Here is an 18,972-nt window from a genome sequence, read left to right as displayed (position 1 = left end):
TCCACAAAATGGTTGAAGGTAGATCCAAATTTGGACAAGAGAGGCCCATGTGACCCCAACCACCCATTTTTAAATTTTTAATAAAAAGTCTTGTTTACTTACTTTTTTTCTGTTCTCTGGGCTAGTGCAGTGTGAAGGAGCCACTTGTCAATATAGAACACTACATTGTCCCTTATCAATTAACAGAAGTAGGTTCAACATTAAAATACGCAATAAAGGTAAGATACACTATTACAATATAGCATATAGTTTTTTAACTCTTATAAAGAAATTAGTGTTCCATTCATCCTATAACCAGAGATTCACTCTGTACATATTTCTCCACGTGTAAGAGGCCATATAAAAAAACTTGAATCATTTATTATATGATTTCAAAAAAAGTGTTACAAAAATTATGGTATTTCTACATACATTACAGAACAAAACAGGGATATGGACAATATTTCATGGATCATCATCCTTTCCATACATCAACAATTGACAAACACACACACTTTTCAGATAATTATAGTGACATTCCTGCATGTCTGTGAACTAGGGAAAAAAATACATTCTTTCACAGCCATTTTCAGCCCAGTATATCAACAAATTAAAAATAAAAAGAATCCAGAGAGAGTGTAAGATGAGTGACTGCTTTCCAAAATCGACACAAATGTTAGGACAAAGCATTAGCTGTTGACTAGTTGAAAAGCTGTGCAGTTGACAATTGAACAGGACACAAGTTTAGGTCCTTCCTCTGCTGGTGCTTGTCAGGAATCATGACATACAAATGAGCAAAAAACGCAAGGCCAAGACGACAGGTCCAGGTAGCTAGTACCCCTTCAAATCCAATATGTCCACACAAGGGTGAGACGGCATGGGGTAGAAGAGATTTTTCTACCACTGGATCTGCACTTACACCACCCGTATAACAGCCTTCGATAATACTGAAGCAGAAGTGGCTTATGATGGCAAAATATAAGGAACAGTGGCTGCACTTCCATTCTGTGCCTAACAGTCCTGACCATTACACAAACCCTACGGAAGATTGCCTCCTTGTCCGTGTAACAGTGGATGGTATTGCAGCTCCTGGTAATCTTTGGTCACTGCTTCCTGTGTGCTGTTTCCTCCCTGCCATGCTCTTCACTGCACTTCTGGTCATTCTGCCTATTGTTTGGACCCTCCGGTCACTGTTGTTGCAGCAAATGAGCCAGATTTGGCATTTTGTTCTGCAACTGCCATTTGTCATCATCCGAGATACATTCCTGATGCTGCGGATGAACAATTACTCTTTGGCTCCCCTGTTCTAGTCCACTGCTGGTGGAAGGAACCTTTTTACCGGGGTCATCTTTAAGATGTTCTTCCTTACAATCACTATTATTTTTGACCAGTATCTGAAACACTGATTTGTTACTCAATCCTCGTTCACCATTCACACTCTCCAAATGCTGCCTTTCCAGGTGCTGGAAATCAATTTCTTCTTTTTTTATCTCCAGCTTCTGATCGCTATCCTCTGAATAGACCTGTTTCATCTTTTCTTCAGAAGTGAGTTTCTGTAGGAATTGCTGGCAATCACCATCCAGAAGAATTTCCTGCAGAAGACAGTTTTTATTTGATTCTCGCTTGCTGTCTGCATCCTCCAGTTTATCAGTTGCTGGAACTGCCTGATAATTTGCCATCAGCTGCTCCACCCTACAGTTGTGTTCTTGCTGTCCTCTACCTTGCAGATGTAGACCCAACTCGCGCGTCGCCTCTGTGAGTTTTATCCTCTTCTGCACGTGGGTGGCCTCGAGGTCTCCTGAAGACTGATCTTGAGCCTCTGTTGAGGTCTGACCCTGCCTCTGCCTCTCGGCCAGCTCGTGGTCTGACAGTTCCTGCCGATCACCGAAGATACGGCCGCAGCACGAGCAGAGCAGCAGCCGCTGCAGCTCGACTCTGGCCATGCGCATCAGTGTGGACTCGTCGACACTGGGTGACTCACACTGGGCATAGGCGTGGTCATTGCGGATGCGCTGGTAGACACATTCGTTTAGTGTGTGAAGCTCTAGCAGCACCCTTGAGCAGAAATCCTTGTGGCAGAGCTTGCAGCTGAGCCCGGACGAGTCTGCCACACTGGTGACATTGTCGTCGTCGGTAAGGGAGTCCAAAACTGTCTGGGAGTAGCCGCTGGGCCAGCCGCGCCACTCCACACGGTCTTCACCCGGAGACGACTCTGTGCCAAATGGCGCCATTACTCCTCCGCTTCCCCCACTTCCATCTAGTTGCTCAGGTACGGCCCGTGTCGATTTCTCTTCCCCGTTCAGTTCAGCCGCTTCAGCTACGACAGAAGTGCGTGCCCTGCAGACTTTCCAGTGATTGTGGAGCTTTCTGCGGAACTTGAAGGCCTTGCGGCAGAGAGGACACGTGAAGAAGGTGGGTGAACGGTGGTGCGGGGTGCTATACTGGTAGGCAGCAATTGCACCGCATTTCACTTCATGGGTACGCAGGCACTCGCGGTACTTGAAGGTCTTGTCGCAATACCGGCACATGCAGACGTCCATTTCTTTGGCATTAGCAGCCGACGGTAGACACGACGGACTGTCCACATTCTTCCTCTTCCGTTCTGACTGTGACAGCCCTGTAAGTATTACTTCCTGTTCGTCCGTCGATCCACCATGTAACTGTGCACCGTCACAGGCAGTCGATTCTAACTGCTGCTCTCGTCTTTCTGGCACAACAGACACAGCTGCATGACCGACTGTACCAGAGTCGCACGTACGGTCTGTCGCCTGGGGACAGTGACGCTCGTGCATGACACAAGAACAACGTCTGAGGAAGACTCGAGAGCAATACGAACACTTGTACCACCTTCCTGCAATAGTCATATGAAAATTGCGCGAGCAATATGCCTCGTGCACCTTCCGGCCGTGCTTTGTCTTACACCACTTATGGCAACGACTGCAACGATTGAGTGGGCCCTGCCTCTTGTCTCCAGGCGCAGTGCTGCCTGAAGGACTGACACTCTCGTCCTTTTCGTTGTCACCACAGCTGACTGTATCACCAGGTGGTGCTGGTGCCTTCGCCACCTCCGGTGCTGATGGCTCCACCACCTCCACAGCCGCCTCCGTAGCATCCTGCATGTCCGCTTCCGCAACCACCAGCGAGCCCGCCTCCGCAGCCACCTGCGAGTCCGCATCCGCAGCCACCTGCGAGTCCGCCTCGACACGCGGCGGCGCCTTACGTCGGCAGTGGAACTCGTGCGTGAGCAGCGACCGCCACTTGAGGTGGCCCTTGCCGCAGTAGCGGCACTTGACAACATCCCTCCCACCTGCCTGCAACGCAGCGTCCGCCTTCGGCCCATCCAGCCATCCGGAGGCCTCGGCGCACGAGAGTTCGTGGGAGAGGCGCTGCGACCGCGAGAGGTAGCGCGCGTGGCAGTAGCGGCACTGATTGGCGGCCAGGTTGTGACGCGTCGGGAGGGAGCGGCGCCGGCAATAGTACTCGTGCCCATTGCGACCCGCCAACGTCTTGAACCGCTTGCCACAGTAGGAGCAATGCCTCTCGCCGGCGCCCTCACAGGGAGGGCTGGGGAGCGTCTGTGGCGTCGTCGTCGTCGTCGTCGTCGTCGTCGGCGGCGGCGGCCGGTAGCCGAAACGGGGGCCGCACTGGGCCTCGTGGATGCGGCGCAACGACACACGCGGGAAGTACCTGCGGCAGAAGCGGCACTGGTTGCAGTACTTGGGCGTCGGCGGCAGTCCGCGCAGCGCTGCGCTCTGGGACTGCGGTTCTGCGGCACCGGGCGCGATCGGCGGCAGCACGCCGCTCTGGATCTGGCGCTCGCGGCGGAAGCAGTGGTACTCGTGGATGCTGCGGCCAGCTTTAGACAGGAAGAGCGCCGAGCATGAGCGGCAGCGTTTGCCGGAGCCGCGGCCGCTAACCAGCTCAGGCGCCGCGTAGCCGTGCTGCGGGCCACACTCCCTCTCATGGACGCGGCAGACGCTCGTCTTCTGGAACCACTTGGTGCAGAAGCGGCACCTGTTTGAGTACTTGCCCGGCGGCGGCGGCGGCCGCCGCGGCACCGCCGCCGCCTCCTCCTCCTGCTGCTGCTGCTGCTGCTGCTGATGATGATGGTCGTCGTCTGCGCTGCTCCGGCGTGGGCAGCTGCGCTCGTGCTCCTGGCAGGTTTGTGGGTCGGGGTGCCACTTGGCGCAGTACCTGCAGATGCTGCCGCCGCCCTCCCTACTGAGGTCGGAGCAGCGACCCTCCGCCATTTCCTCCCCCTCCTGCTGCTGCTGCTCGGGCGAGTTTCTTTCTGTCGAGCTGCCCGACTCCGATGTCGCTTCAGACGCGACAGACGGCGACCGCGGCGGAGTCAGCTGCAGGCAGCTACCGTTCCCAGAGACCACCTCCTCCCCCCTGCCCTTTTCCTTCTGCTGCTGTTGCTGCTGCTCCGTCGCCGTGGTGCCCTCTGGCGTCCTGTCCTGTGCCACGGCCACCACCTCTATTTCCACTTCGGCATCCTCGAATTGCTCGTCGCCCACGCCCTCTACCGCCGCCTCATCGTCGTCGTCGTCTATAGGCTCTTCTTTGATGTCTATCGTCTCCAAAGGACCCTGCGCGTCCTTGTGGCTATTTGAGACGGCGCAGTGCAGAGCCGTACCCGCAAGTGCCTGCCGAACAGAAAGAAGGAATTGCTTTCATTCTTCTTCAGTAAATCGGTACACATACTGGTTAAGGATGTTGATGATGAATATAACGACGACGACTATTTCAGACATCGTGGTATTCATGGCCCCCACTCACTGCCTCAGTGCCAGGTTACAGATCCACAGGTCTGGGCTTCAGTCCCCATTCAGTCCTAGAATTTTTATTCGTCACTTACCATTTCTTTCTCTTCTGGTAATGTTTGTAAACATGAAAAACACCGTGTGGCCGCCAGTATTTTATTTCGCTAGAAGGTCGCATTGATGCAGCTTGATACACGTGAAGTAGCATATGGTACAAAAGTGGAGTGAGGTACAAGCGACAGATGGTACAGTACGTACAAGCCCATGGGAGAGTCTGCCTAATTGTACTGAACTTACTTCTGATTGGTCGGCACGTTTGGGTACTAGGCGCCAAAACGCCTAACTCCTTTAATTAACTATTCTATACCTTTCATTGTATTTAACCCAGTTTTTAGTACGACAATCTCTCATGGTCACTATGAGTCCATCGTTTCTTTTTATTAAATTTCACTAGTTTTGACAAACATAAGAGAAACGATATTGTAACGAAAGTGCTTCAGACACCTTCGGGTCGCTTTGGTGTGCCTGAGAGACGAAGTACTTTGGCTGCGCTAGTCACTCTGTTCCGGGTGTTCTGGAGGGTCCGACACGTATCTCAGTGCCGTGCGTTACTTTGATGTGAACATGTAATAGTCACTCTCTTGCCGGTGTTCTTCAGAGCCGGACACGTACTCTATATCGGGTGTAACTTAGTTGTGAATATGTAATACTCTGTCTAGTGCGTACCAGAGAGCCGGACATGTGTATTATACTTTGGAAGTTGGATGGAAAAGTTAGCATAAAATTAAGAAAGCTATGTCGAGTGTTGTAAAAGAATGTGTAAATGTTTGAATAATAATGAGAAGTGTCACCTACCATCATTGCCCTCTGTAGATACAGAGACTAATCTGGACAAGTGACATCCCGCAAGAAGCACAGTCACAGGTTCGAACTTACAGCGTTACAGCCTCCGCCGACGAAGATCCCACGACCGACGAGCTGTCTCCTGCGCTGGGGACACAACTTTGGAAGACAACAGGTTGGTGGAAACAACGGTCAGAGACTCTTATTCAATCTCTCCAGATATCTCTAGCTTCCAGATCTGACTTCCAAAGGGATTCATAATTTATAACCGAGAAGCGCCATCCCTCACCCGTACAGCCGGGTGGGCTGAGGAAACCATGACACACCACACTACATCGAACCGTGATTGTGATACACCGAAGAAAAAGTGACTTGCTCTCCAGCATGTGAAGCGGCAATGTTGTCGGTTCACGTTTTCTGCAGCAGTATCAGCTGGGCGTTCCGTGCTGTATACATTCGTGCTGTATACATTCGCACGTTGGCCGTTAACGTGTAGTACTGTGCTGGCAGACGAGTAACAGAATTCTCACTTTTCTGCTCACTTTCACAACGCAACTGACTTAACAGAGCGATATGACAACAGTGAACAGGATAGAAGTTGTGGCCAGCGCTTAATTTATAATGAACAGGATAGAAACTGTGACCAGTGCTTAATTTCTAATTATAGTTGCCCACCCCAGGCATAAAAATCACAAGTTTCGATTTCTGAAAACTTGTGAAACAAACTTTTAATGAGAAATCATCCTTTTACAAAATATTGTGAAATCAAGCTTTGTAAACAATTTTTATAAGGAAAACAATGAAATCAAGAGATTTAATATAAGCAAGTGGTACAGTGTTGTTTTGCTTCCTAGTACTGCTCGGTACATGTAGTTTGTAATCTTCGTGACTATCGCGTCATGTTGCAACTGCTGCCAGTCGCAACGTTCAAACAGTTTCACTGTAGTTGGTCGGTGAACGTGAGTGCAGTATTAATAAAGCATGTAGCGATGAATTACGATGAAGATGATGTGACTCGTCGGGGGTAGCATAAAATTTTCACTTCCCGAAACGTTAGGAAAAACAAAAGATGATGTGATATGAGACATGGAATCAGATGTTTAGTAAATGCAGAGATGTCATTTGCCTTCTATTCAGTGTGCAACTCCAATGAACACACGTTATATGAAACTACAGAAAATGTAATGTTACGCTTCATCGAGTTTGAATGCGAATGACAATCGCTCAATTACTTTTCCTCTGTGGACATTTAGCATTAATAACTCACATAACCTGTTTTTCACTCACTACAGAATACAACCAAAGTTTTACTCTTCCTGGAGCAGTGAAGCATAGTTGAATTGTGCATGCACAATCAGGATAAACAAGAACTAATACAGCATTTGTCATAACTGGAAAAAAACTGTAGGTTTACCAATAATAACAGTGATTGATAGACTTATTGATACTTGTGCTCTCGTACAAAAATGATACTACAGTGTTACTTCAGATAAGAAGTCACCAATATTATAATATTTTTTAGCAGATTTGGCTCAGGAAAAGCTTAGCTTTTTGCCAAGCTGTATGTTACAGCGTACTAAATTTCTTGCGTAGTTTCGGTAAGAGAAATACTGCTACCCATTCAGTGTACATCCAGTCGTCAGGTACATGTCGAAAATTGTAGAGTGAACCTAAATTTAAGAAATCCTCTGAAACACAACTTACGAGTGTAATATTGGTAGTTCCCTATAAGTCTATACCTTCGTCCCACGAACCCAAATCGAGAATATCTTATGCCGATGCTTCCTGTGGTATAGGTATACATCCATCCCTCTCTAAGTTCGAATCATTTACAAATGAGTTCTGTTAAAGAATTGTGACGAGTTGTTAACTGTTTAAGAGCATCAGTCGCTGGCTCCCGACAGGCCACGCCAGCTCTAAATATGTGAAGGAGTATTGTAACCACAGGATTAGCCTCATTTCGAGTTTGAATTTCTGGACGTGGCACTAGCGTTCTCGTGTTAAATATACGAGAAGCATTCGATAACCAATGCAACACTTTTTTTCTCGGCCAGTTCCGATTTAAAAAAAAAAATGTTGTGGAGAATTGTGGACCGCTTCAGCCCCTTTAGTTTCATTAAGTTCCGATACGTGGCGGTGTCATATGTAGCTTTCAAAATGCCGTCTGTGACGGAGGTGCTTTCAGCAGAGCAGTCTTAATTTCTTTTGAAGAAAAACCACAGCATCGCAGATACTCAAAGACGCTTGCGAAATGTCCTGAGAAACGCACGGCGAGTCGTTGAGCGAAGCGTCTGTCATCATCGCAACACGGTCGCGCAAACCTATCCTATCTCCCACGTGCTGGTCGGCCGCTCACAGCTGTGACTCCTGCAATGTGTTCGTAACCATAAAAATCCAAACGAACTACTTCTTCATGTCAACGCAAGGCCTCACCCAAATCTGAGCACCCGACAACAGCTCACAAAACTTCATTGGACTGTTCTTCCTAATCCATCTTAAGCCCGGATGTTGCATCTTCCACTTCCAACTATTTTGCCCACTGAAGGATGCACTCCGCAGGAAACTGTACGTGGACGATGGGGGGGGGGGATTATTGTTGCAGCAAGGCGTTTCCTCTGATGTCGACCAATAGTGGTACTACGCGGGCATACAGGCCCTCCCAGAGAGGTGGCGGAAGGCCGTCGCACTGAGCGGAGACTATGTTGGATGTTGAAAAACTGGGTCGGCTACACTTATTTACAATCTCAATTATCAGAACAAACTGTAGATAATTTCCGGTGTTGAGATGGCCGTATGGCCAAGTTCTGGAAGACGATAAAGCTGCTGGGAAAGCGATGATTAAGGCACAGCGCAGTCGCACACGGTACCGCAATTGGCTTTCTGTGTACCCAAACAATGCTCCACACGTGCTGTGTTTAGCTATTGTTGAGGCTGCGACGGGAAAACTGATATTCCAAAAGCCTCGCAACAACTTCGACAACACTACTCCGCAGAAACCCATAAACGAAATCCCTTAGAAACAGGAAAGCTTCTGGACTGGATGGTATATTTCTAGAGACCATTAAACAACTCGGAAAGAAAGCACGACAGTGGCTACTACAATTTTACAATGCAATACTGGACAGCGGAAAAATTCCTCCGCAGTTTAAAACTGCAAAAACTACTAATTCCAAGCCAGGAAAATCTAAAGAAGATCCAGTGACCTATTGTCCAATGGCACTACTAAGCATTTGTTGTAATGCTACTGAAAAGGTTTCAGTGTAATCGAATATGTTCAATAATTTCTGCCACAACCCTCCTCCCCTACATCAAGCATGATCTCGTGCTAATCGAGGCTGCTGAGAGCAAGATCCCGACCTAACGCCACTTGTAGAAGCAGGCTTCAAAAGAGCGAGCGAGAGAGAGAGAGAGAGAGAGAGAGAGAGAGAGAGAGAGAGAGAGAGAGAGAGAGAGAGAGAGAAGAATCCTCAGTTGCATTTATTGACCACATAGCATCGTAGACACCTTGTGGCTGGACAGATCAATGTATACGCTAAATCAAACCGTGTCCAGCTCAAAGATCACAAAACTAGCGGAAAACATGCTTAAAACCGTTCTTTTAAATTAACATTGGAGACATAACAAGTAAATCCTATACATGACTGGTGTCCCACAGGGTTCCGCTTTTATTTAAATTTTACGTCAGCGACATAGACACCACTGATGCTGTAAAGCTTAGCTACGTCGACGACCTAGCAATTGCAACTCAAAACAACATATTCCAAGAATGTAAACAGACACTCACTATCGAGCCAAAGAAGCTCGATCAGCATTACAAAAAGCGGAGGCTTTGCCCGAACCCTAATAAAACAAACCCAGCTCATTCCACCAAGCCAACTGACTGGCAAACAGAGAATTGAGCGTAATCTCCGAAAACAAAAAAATTACGACATTGTCGACACACTACATATCTGGGTGTGGCTCTCAACAGAGCCTCGACATGTAGGAAAAACCTAGAACTAACAGGACAGAAGCTAAAATCGAGAAATAGTATCTTAGGGAACCTCGTTGGTACTAGCTGAGGATCTAATGCAAACTTGTTAAGAACTACAGCACAAGCACTTGTGTAACCTGTCGCCGAAAACGTTTTCCTGTTTGGAGAAGATGATGTCATGTCAACAAAATAGACTTCCATCTAAAGGGTGACTGCTACTGAACTATAGGAAATTAAATAGTCGTAACTTCTGAACGGTTTACGTTAGGGCGTTCAAACTGCAAGTTTGGCCGCGGTGCAGGATGGGAAATAGTATGCGCATACGCAAGCGCCTTGTTGCTGTCGACCATTAGCACCTCAAAATGTCGCGGAACAGAGAACCTGCATCTCTTCCCATACGAAAGTCAAACCCGTCAACCATACTATTGACCACAGAATTGACAAACAGGGCTTTAATCTGAATATGGTTTGGTTTAGCGACGAAGCCCACGTTCATTTGGATGGGTTCGTCAATAAGCCAAATTTGCGCATTTGGGGCACTGAGAATCGGCATTTCGCTACCGAGAAGTCTTCTGACCCTCAACAGGTGACCGTGTGGTGTGCAATGTCCAGTCACGGAATAATCGATGGGACATTCCTTGATGGCACAGTCACTACTGAATGGTATGTGAACGTTTTGGAGATGATTTCATCGCCATTATCCAAAGTTAGCCTGATTTCGATAAGATGAGGTTTATGCAAGACGGAGCTCGACCGTATCGAAGCAGGAGAGTGTTTGATGTCCTGGAGGAGCACTTTGGGGAGCGAACTCTGGCTCGGGGGTACCCAGAGGCCGGTGGCAAGGGCCCCGATTGCCGCCATATTCTCCGTATCTGAACACATGCGACTCCTTTTTGTGGAGCTATATTAAAGGCAAGGTGTGCAGCAATTACCCCAAAACCACTGCTGAGCTGAAAACAGCCATTCAGGAGGTCCTCGACGGCATCGATGTTCCGATACTTCAGCGGGTCATGCAGAATTTCGCTATTCATCTGCGACAGATCATCGCCAATGACGGCAGGCATATCGAACATGTCACAACCTAAATCCGAATATCTATAGTGACGTTTATATGTTGAATTAAGTGTGTGCACGCCGTTATACGTTTTTTTTTTCATATGGGTTAATAATCATCACCCTGTAAATGATGAGATGAGTATCGTGAAAGGACTCGTAAATCCACACCAACGCCACGGCTGTCAATACTAGCCAATTCTGGCCCACCAAATCCCCGAAGACGACAACAAGCAGTAACACATGAACGGAAGAAACTCAAAATGATCCACAATTTAAGAGATGAATGGAGAAAACAGTGGACATCCCTCCAGGGTCATTAAGACTACTAGGCAACATAGATGCGACCATCCAACTCCCAGGTGCGAACCAACCAAGAAAAATATGGCGACCCCTCAACAGTATCTGACCTGGCAACGCCGTGACGAAACAACGCTACAAAAGTGGGAAATTTCCGATGATGGCCAATGCGACTGCGGGACGTGGGAACACACTGTCACACACTGTCCACGACAGCCCAGTAAGAAAATTGATGGGTACCTGAAAGACTTTGTAGATGCAACACCTCCAACAATTAACCGGCTGGAGTCTTTGGATATCCAACTATGACGAAAAATGGAGCTCTCAAGTTCCTTTTATTTACTACCGGTTCTCCAGTATCTTTATCAGCAACACATCTGTATACATCGATCAACAGATGTATCTGCTTGTACTGATCCGTACCATTTTATCTTATATCGACTTCACCGTATGTACTTTTAAAATATAATTGAAGCCACACAGTAAAGAAATAAATAATCGTACAGGAATTTCATGAACATTATTATAACGAACGAAGACTTTTCGGTGACAGAATCCCTGATGTTCTTGATGCTGATTACGTTTTGTTAATGATGAGCGATGTCTCTCTGTTTTACTTGCGCGGTTTTGTAAATAAGTAAAACTGCTGCTATTGTGCAGCAAACACACAAAACGAATTGCACCATAAATCACTAAGGCGTCCGTGCATGTCGAGTTTGCAAAGTGGGTATCGTTGCATATAATAATAATAACAATAATAATAAACGGCAGAAATGTGGTTCGAACAAGATGGGAGCCACAGCTCACACCGGTAATGCATCCAGGGCAGTTGTTCGAGAAACGATTGCTCAACACTTGCTCTTACGTTTCGGCTATCTCCACTGTGCTGCACGCTCGCCAGACATGTCGGTTTGGGACTTCCTCTTGCTGGGTCATTTAAAATGTAAAATTTATTGCCGCAAACCTTGTTGTTACCGATCTGAATGTTGCAATACGACACGAAATTGTCAAAGTGTCCTGTGACACAAGAGTAAACAGGTATGCTAAAAACGGACTTTTAATGTGTGCACGAAAAAGGGCGCCTGGTTTCCAATGTTATCTTTAAAAAACTGGAATTCTCACATGGAACAGATTGTACTGATGTAAATACTTCTGACATGTGATAAAAATAAATCTAATCACAGTAGCTTGAAATTAAGGCATTCTTTTTGCACCACCATCTACAAACCAGTTGCACCCCGAAAGCCTACTTACTAAGAGTGGCAAGCACGAACCACGGGTAAGTGAAAAGGAAGTACTAAGGAAATCGGCAACTTACAATTGAGAGGGCTGAACTATTGGAGTAAATTACCATAGGAGTAAATTTTTCATTTACTCGCGAAGTTAATTTATTAACTCCATAACTGGTAGAGGGCACCACCAAGGAGAGTTATAGGCCCTTTGCTGTTCCTTATCTATATCAACGATTTGTGAGACAATCTGAGGAGCCGCCTTAGGTTGTTTGCAGATGACGCTGTCGTTTATCGAGTAATAAAGTCATCAGAAGATCAAAACAAATTGCAAAACGTTTTAGAAAAGATGTTTGAATGGTGCGAAAATTGGCAGTTGACCCTAAATAACGAAAAATGTGAGGTCGTCCACATGGGTGCTAAAAGGAATTCGTTGAACTTTGGTTACACGATAAATCAGTCCAATCTAAAGGCAGTAAATTCAACTAAATACCTAAGAATTACAATTACGAACAACTTGAATTGGAAGGAACACACAGAAAATGTTGTGGGGAAGGCCAAGCAAAGACTGCGTTTCATTGGAAGGACACTTACAAAATGTAACAGATCTAATAAGGAGACTTGTCCGTCCTCAGCTGCTGCGCGCTGTGGGACCCTTACCAGATAGGACTGACGGAGTACATCGAAAAAGTTCAAAGAAGGGCAGCACGTTTTGTATTATCGCGAAATATGGGAGAGAGAGTAACTGAAATGATTCAGGATTTGGGCTGGACACCATTAAAAGAAAGCAGTTTTCGTTGCGACAGAATCTTCTTACGAAATTCCAACCACCAACTTTCTCCTCCGAATGCGAAAATATTTTGTTGACGCCGACCTACATAGGGAGAAACGATCACCACGATAAAATATGGGAAATCAGAGCTCGTACGGAATGATATAGGTGTTCGTTCTTTCCGCGTGCTTTACGAGTCTGGAATAATAGAGAACTGTGAAGGTGGTTCGATAAACCTTCTGCCAGGCAGTTAAATGTGATTTACAGAGTATCCATGTAGATGTAGAAGGCCACGACGTCAGTAATTTAGGAATTCGTTTCTAAGTGTTAAATATCGAATTCTCTGGATTATATGTATGGAGATGGTGAAGAGGTAGACATTCCAAGAATGAGGATTTCAATGGGGAGAAGAGATCCATTTGCGATGTATCGCGAGACTGGTTTCAAGGAGCAGTTTGAGCTTCGTAAAGAATCTTTTCGGCAGCGTAATTTGTAATCGTCCTCTGTCTCCTAGTCTGGAACTTCTTTGTGCAACGCGAATCTTTCCCACTGGTACTTTAACAATCGTACCAGAGGATCTAATGTTCATCATACTACTTCTAGAAGAGCTTTTAACTGTATGATAAATTAATTGGCTTAAAGCCACCATATATATCAAGGAACGAAAGGTATTTATCGAATTGGTGAATTCCCGAATGTCACAGTGGCCATCGTTGTGTACATATACTTTGGTTTTCTGGAGCACAACTATACAGAAATCTCAAGAATTTCTTTTCTATCGCCACACAAGTTATCTGTGAAGCCAATATAAAGATTTTGAATGTGGTAAGCCGCTGGCAGGATTCCAGGCATAATGCAAGCATTTAGGACAACAGTAGAGTTGCTGCAGAGTTTGAAAATGGACAACATGATGGGTTGCCTGTTGAACAGAGTGGATATGCTCTCTCCAAACATCTGATGATTCTTGTGTTTCGACAGCACACAGGACCTGAAGGGAGCTACAACAGACCCCACATTGCTACCAGTTTCAGTGTTTGGAAGAAACGTTTCCAAATTCTCATAAAACAATGCATATAAACAAAACAATATTGTGAAATGTTATTGTGGCTAGTGCAGTTCTGCACAACTTTCGAATAGAAGTTATAGACGTGTTTCACCCTGATGTGGAGGTGAATGACATCGATCAGTATCCATTTCAGCCAGAAACAAATTCTGTCAGGTCTATTATACTTTTATTTTAATTATAATTGCACTTAATTTGTCATTAAAATAATAAGTGTACAGAATAATATAAACAAAATACAGAAAGTAATAAGCGTAAAGAATAACAGGGTAAATAATTTTCCTTCTTAAATAAATGGATAAGGCACTGGATGTTCACTACTGGAGAGAAATGTGACCCACTTTATTTATGTATAATTTTATACTAATGTTTCTCCCTGTCTTTTTGTTTTATATGTTTTTGGAGATTTCATATTCATTTACAGAAACCTGAATTTCTCGAGGACATTGCCTGAAGAACTGGAACCGGAAGTATGCTCCTTTTCGTTCTTGAACTTATTCATAACTTCCATTTAAAGGTTATATTCTTCTTCCATTATTTCTCTTTGTCATTATATTCCTCTCGTATTAAACGCATTTGTAACGAATGAAACTTGTCTGCTCTTTACAACTACCTGCTCTTCACTACAACCGCATGATTTCTCATGGGCGCATCTTCTGATAAGCTCACACCATGCAAGCCGAGGGTCATGTCTATGGGATAAGGTTTCGCTTTCAGCAGTTGCACTGCCACCTTCAGCGAAATTATCACTGATGTTGCTTGTAACTACCACATTATCTTCAGTTGTTTCACGGTGGTATTACTCCAGTTATTGCCTCGGAAACGTTTGCGATCACGACAACCATTCGGTTTACATTGTCTACCTTCGTTTGAGCTACTCCACAGAAGATTTGGAACTGTTGTCGATTACATTTAGCTTTCATTCTCTTTGCTTTCGCTTTCATGTCTGTGAAAATTACTTTAAGCTGTTCTTGAGATTTGTGTGTGCGTGCTTCAGTTTTGTATTCAAAGTCTATTTTTTCCCAAACACAATCTTTACCTCTTTTGACAACGTACCTTTTTCATTCAATAGTAGTTACCTACTCTCATTATTTCAGCAAACCGCTCTTTTTCACTTTCTGGTATGTTTTTTCGAACCTTTCATAATACTGAAATTGTCCTTGGTTACCTCCATGTTGCTGTAAGCTCGCATCTCAAGCTGCACACGAACTGTATATGGCGCCACTCAAATTAACGCGATTCAGGCACCTATGATGGACGGTGGTACCTGTAGATGGCGCGGTTAAAGGTTGAACAATACGTTCATCCACTGACTGCATTTCGTAATATACCGACTTCGTCACTTGTACAAATTACACTAACACGGTAGATTATTGCTGTCAGAAGGTGTGCATTAATGTCTGCCGACACTCAATAGTTTCTAAGAGAAAACGCAATGCACGTACAATACAGTGTGCACAAATGTCTTACTTCTTTAGAAAAATGGGGTGTTACAACTACAAAGGTAAACAGAAATTGAGCTCTACAACAGTTAATGAAAGTAATTTCCTAAAGTAGTCACGACTAACGCAGAAAGAGTTACTACTACAAAAGTAATTTATACTAGGTTCGTGCTCGCCATCCGAAGTGTCAACATATGTTTAGTGAAGACTCTAGAGATGTTCTTCAGCCAGCTACACGTCGCTCCGCTAGGGATCTCCAAGGCTAGGCTGGACCAGACTGGACTGGACTAGCGAGCGCACAGAAGCTTTTAAACAGTCATTATTGCTGCTGCATGCAGTTCATAGAGGTTTGCACAGTGATACATACGGTGATTACGACCACCTGTTTAGTTGCTCGATGGTCGTACTCTGAACAATTCAACTGCGGTGCTGTGTGGCAGGGATTCAACGAAGTCTTGGTACGTGCCACCAGATAGCTATACACACGTCGCGCAATTCCCTTACATTAAAATTACGGGCCGATGGTTTGTGGACGCGGAGCTGATTGCGACGGCATGTTTCATGTCTGGGGTTAGTGTTACTTTTTAGGGAAACGCATCAAGCTTTTTTACCTTAAAGATGTTGTATGTGGCTTGCGCGTTTTATCCTGCACAAATCTCATCGGAAGTCAATTTCTTCCCAAACTCGCTGTAGCACTGCAGGTTAACATACTCAGTGGCGGCGTAAACTCTTGCTCGAAGTTCAGGTAGACAAGGCGTCACAGGAGGTACAAATACAATATTCTTGGAAAAAAAAAGAGTGGTGTCCGGTCTCGGGAACGTGAGGGCCATGTAATTGGCACATCACGGCCAATCCATTGACCTGGAAGCGGTCAGCCAGGTAGTGGAATAGTGCACCATCTTGCATGAAGTAAACATTTCGTTCTTGGTCATCCTCATCGATCTGTGGTATCAAAAATTATTGTAACATATCCAGGTACACTATCTCATTGAAGGTTCTCTCACGGGGAAAAAGGGGCCGGACACTTTGTTCCTCCTCAGTGCACAAAAATAAGTTCACTTTTGGAGCTATCACTAACATTTTGCAATGTTTGATGTGAATTTTCACTGCTCGAAATCCTACAGTTATGCGTGTTAACCTTGCTTAAAGTGAAAAGTCGGCTCGTAAGAAAATATGATTTTGTCCACGAAATGTTCATCCTCGTGTAATCGATTTAACATATCTGCAAATAAGTTCTTGAGAGCAATTTTATCAGTGTCTTATTGCTTGTACAAACGTCAATCTGTACAGTTTCAAACGCAAACAGTTTCTCAAGAAACGTCAAATCGTCGCATGTAAGATACAGAGTGCATTCCGTAAGTAATGCGACCATTTTTTTTCTGACGCAACGGTACACCAAAGCGGGTTGTAACCGGCTGGGCTAAGTGGAGGGGGTGTTAGCTACAAAACGTTGTCTCATTCGGCTGCGAGCTGCCGGAGAGTCAGGACGTGAGTTTCCGTCAACCCCGTTTGGAGTTTATGTAAAACGGCACAATGGATCATTGTGTAGAGCAACGGTACGCTATCAAATTTTGCGTTAAACTCGGGCTGTCCGCCACGAAAACGTTTCCATTACGGCAGCATGCCTTTGGGACTGATTGCTTGTCCAAATCACAAGTTTTCCGATGGCACAAGTCGTTCATGGAGGGCCGAGAGGAGATCACCGACGAACCTCATAGTGGACGGCCATTAACCGCACGAGTCGTCGAAAATGTGACATGTGTGCGCGATTGTTTGAGCTCTGACAGACGGCTGAGCGTTCAATTGATAGCACAAACTCTAGACATGTCAAAAACAACCGTTTTCCGCATTTTGACCAAAGACTTGAACATGAGAAAAGTGTATGCCAAACTAGTCCCAAAAGAGTTGACCAACGAACACATGCACATGAGAGTGCTTCGGTGCCGAGAAATGTTGGAAATGTGTGAAAATGATCATTTTTAAAAATCAGTTATCACTGGTGATGAGTCATGGATTTCTGAGTACGACCCTGAGACAAAAAGGCAGAGTTCAGAGTGGCACACCCCATCGTCGCCCCATCCCAAGAAGGCACGCATGAACAAATCCAATATCAAAAACCATGCTCATTGTCTTCTTTGACGTCAGACGCATTGTCCACCACGAATTCGTACCTACTAGGACTACAGTGAACTCAGCTTTCTACTTGGAAGTGCTCAAAAGACTGAAAAGGAGAGCCTCGCACTGCCAAAGCGACATCAAAGACACGTGGAAAGTTCACCACGACAACGCGTAGAGTCACAGCGCCTTCATTGTCAACGACTTCCTGGTCAGGATCGAGACCCCAATGGTTCCCCAGCCTCCTTACAGTCCTGGCCTGGCTCCCACTGAGTTTTGTTTCCTCGGTTAAAAGGAGTCATGAATGGAAAATTATTTGGACACGATTGAAAGCATCCAGGCGCATGTTACATCAGCTCTGAAGGACATTCCGGGAAATGTATTCCAGGATGCCTTCAAGGCATGGAAACACCGCCTCCAGAAGTGTATCGGCGCAAGAGGGTGCTATTTTGAAAAGTTTTGATTACTTGTGCGAATATATTCAATAAATGATTTTTTTATGAATTTGGTAGCATTACTTATGGAACGCACCTTGTATGCAGTTCACAAGATGCACGTCGGATCGATTTCGTAGGGCTGTTGACAAAACTTGTCTCTCTCGCTCAACGACATCGTCAGATGTGCTTGGGCGACCTGAGGATTTCCCATGTCTTACGTCTAGTAAGGTCATCCGAAGACCAGTATCAGTTGCAAAGCGATTTAGAAAAGATTGCTGTATGGTGTGTCAGGTGGCAGTTGACGCTAAATAACGAAAAGTGTGAGATGATCCACATGAGTTCGAAAAGAAATCCGTTGGAATTCGATTACTCGATAAATAGTACAATTCTCAAGGCTGTCAATTCAACTAAGTACCTGGGTGTTAAAATTACGAACAACTTCAGTTGGAAGGACCACATAGATAATATTGTCGGGAAGGCGAGCCAAAGGTTGCGTTTCATTGGCAGGACACTTAGAAGATGCAACAAGTCCGCTGAAGAGACAGCTTACACTACACTCGTTCGTCCTCTGTTAGAATATTGCTGCGCGGTGTGGGATCCTTACCAGGTGGGATTGATGGAGGACATCGAAAGGGTGCAAAAAAGGGCAGCTCGTTTTGTATTATCACGTTATAGGGGAGAGAGTGTGGCAGATATGATACACGAGTTGGGATGGAAGTCATTACAGTATAGACGTTTTTCGTCGCGGCGAGACCTTTTTACGAAATTTCAGTCACCAACTTTCTCTTCCGAATGCGAAAATATTTTGTTGAGCCCAACCTACATAGGTAGGAATGATCATCAAAATAAAATAAGAGAAATCAGAGCTCGAACAGAAAGGTTTAGGTGTTCGTTTTTCCCGCTCGCTGTTCGGGAGTGGAATAGCAGAGAGATAGTATGATTGTGGTTCGATGAACCCTCTGCCAAGCACTTAAATGTGAATTGCAGAGTAGTCATGTAG

General features: G+C 45.4%; 1 protein-coding gene across 2 annotated transcripts in view; it reads right to left on the bottom strand.

Moving 5' to 3' along the window:
* Positions 1-340: 340 nt before the first annotated feature.
* LOC126335004 (uncharacterized) overlaps positions 341-18,972 on the bottom strand; it is a 69,879-nt gene continuing 51,247 nt past the window's right edge. For both annotated transcript variants that reach the window (XM_049997832.1, XM_049997833.1), the window contains one exon: positions 341-4,628. In XM_049997832.1, the coding sequence (XP_049853789.1) occupies positions 1,167-4,628 (3,462 nt within the window). In that variant the 3' untranslated portion in view covers positions 341-1,166. The remainder of the gene's footprint in view (positions 4,629-18,972) is intronic.

This window comes from Schistocerca gregaria, chromosome 2 (genome assembly GCF_023897955.1).
Source record: "Schistocerca gregaria isolate iqSchGreg1 chromosome 2, iqSchGreg1.2, whole genome shotgun sequence".
NCBI classification, from domain to species: Eukaryota; Metazoa; Arthropoda; class Insecta; order Orthoptera; family Acrididae; genus Schistocerca; species Schistocerca gregaria.
The sequence above is the reverse complement of the archived record's forward strand: the minus strand, read 5'-3'. Positions and strand labels throughout refer to the sequence as shown.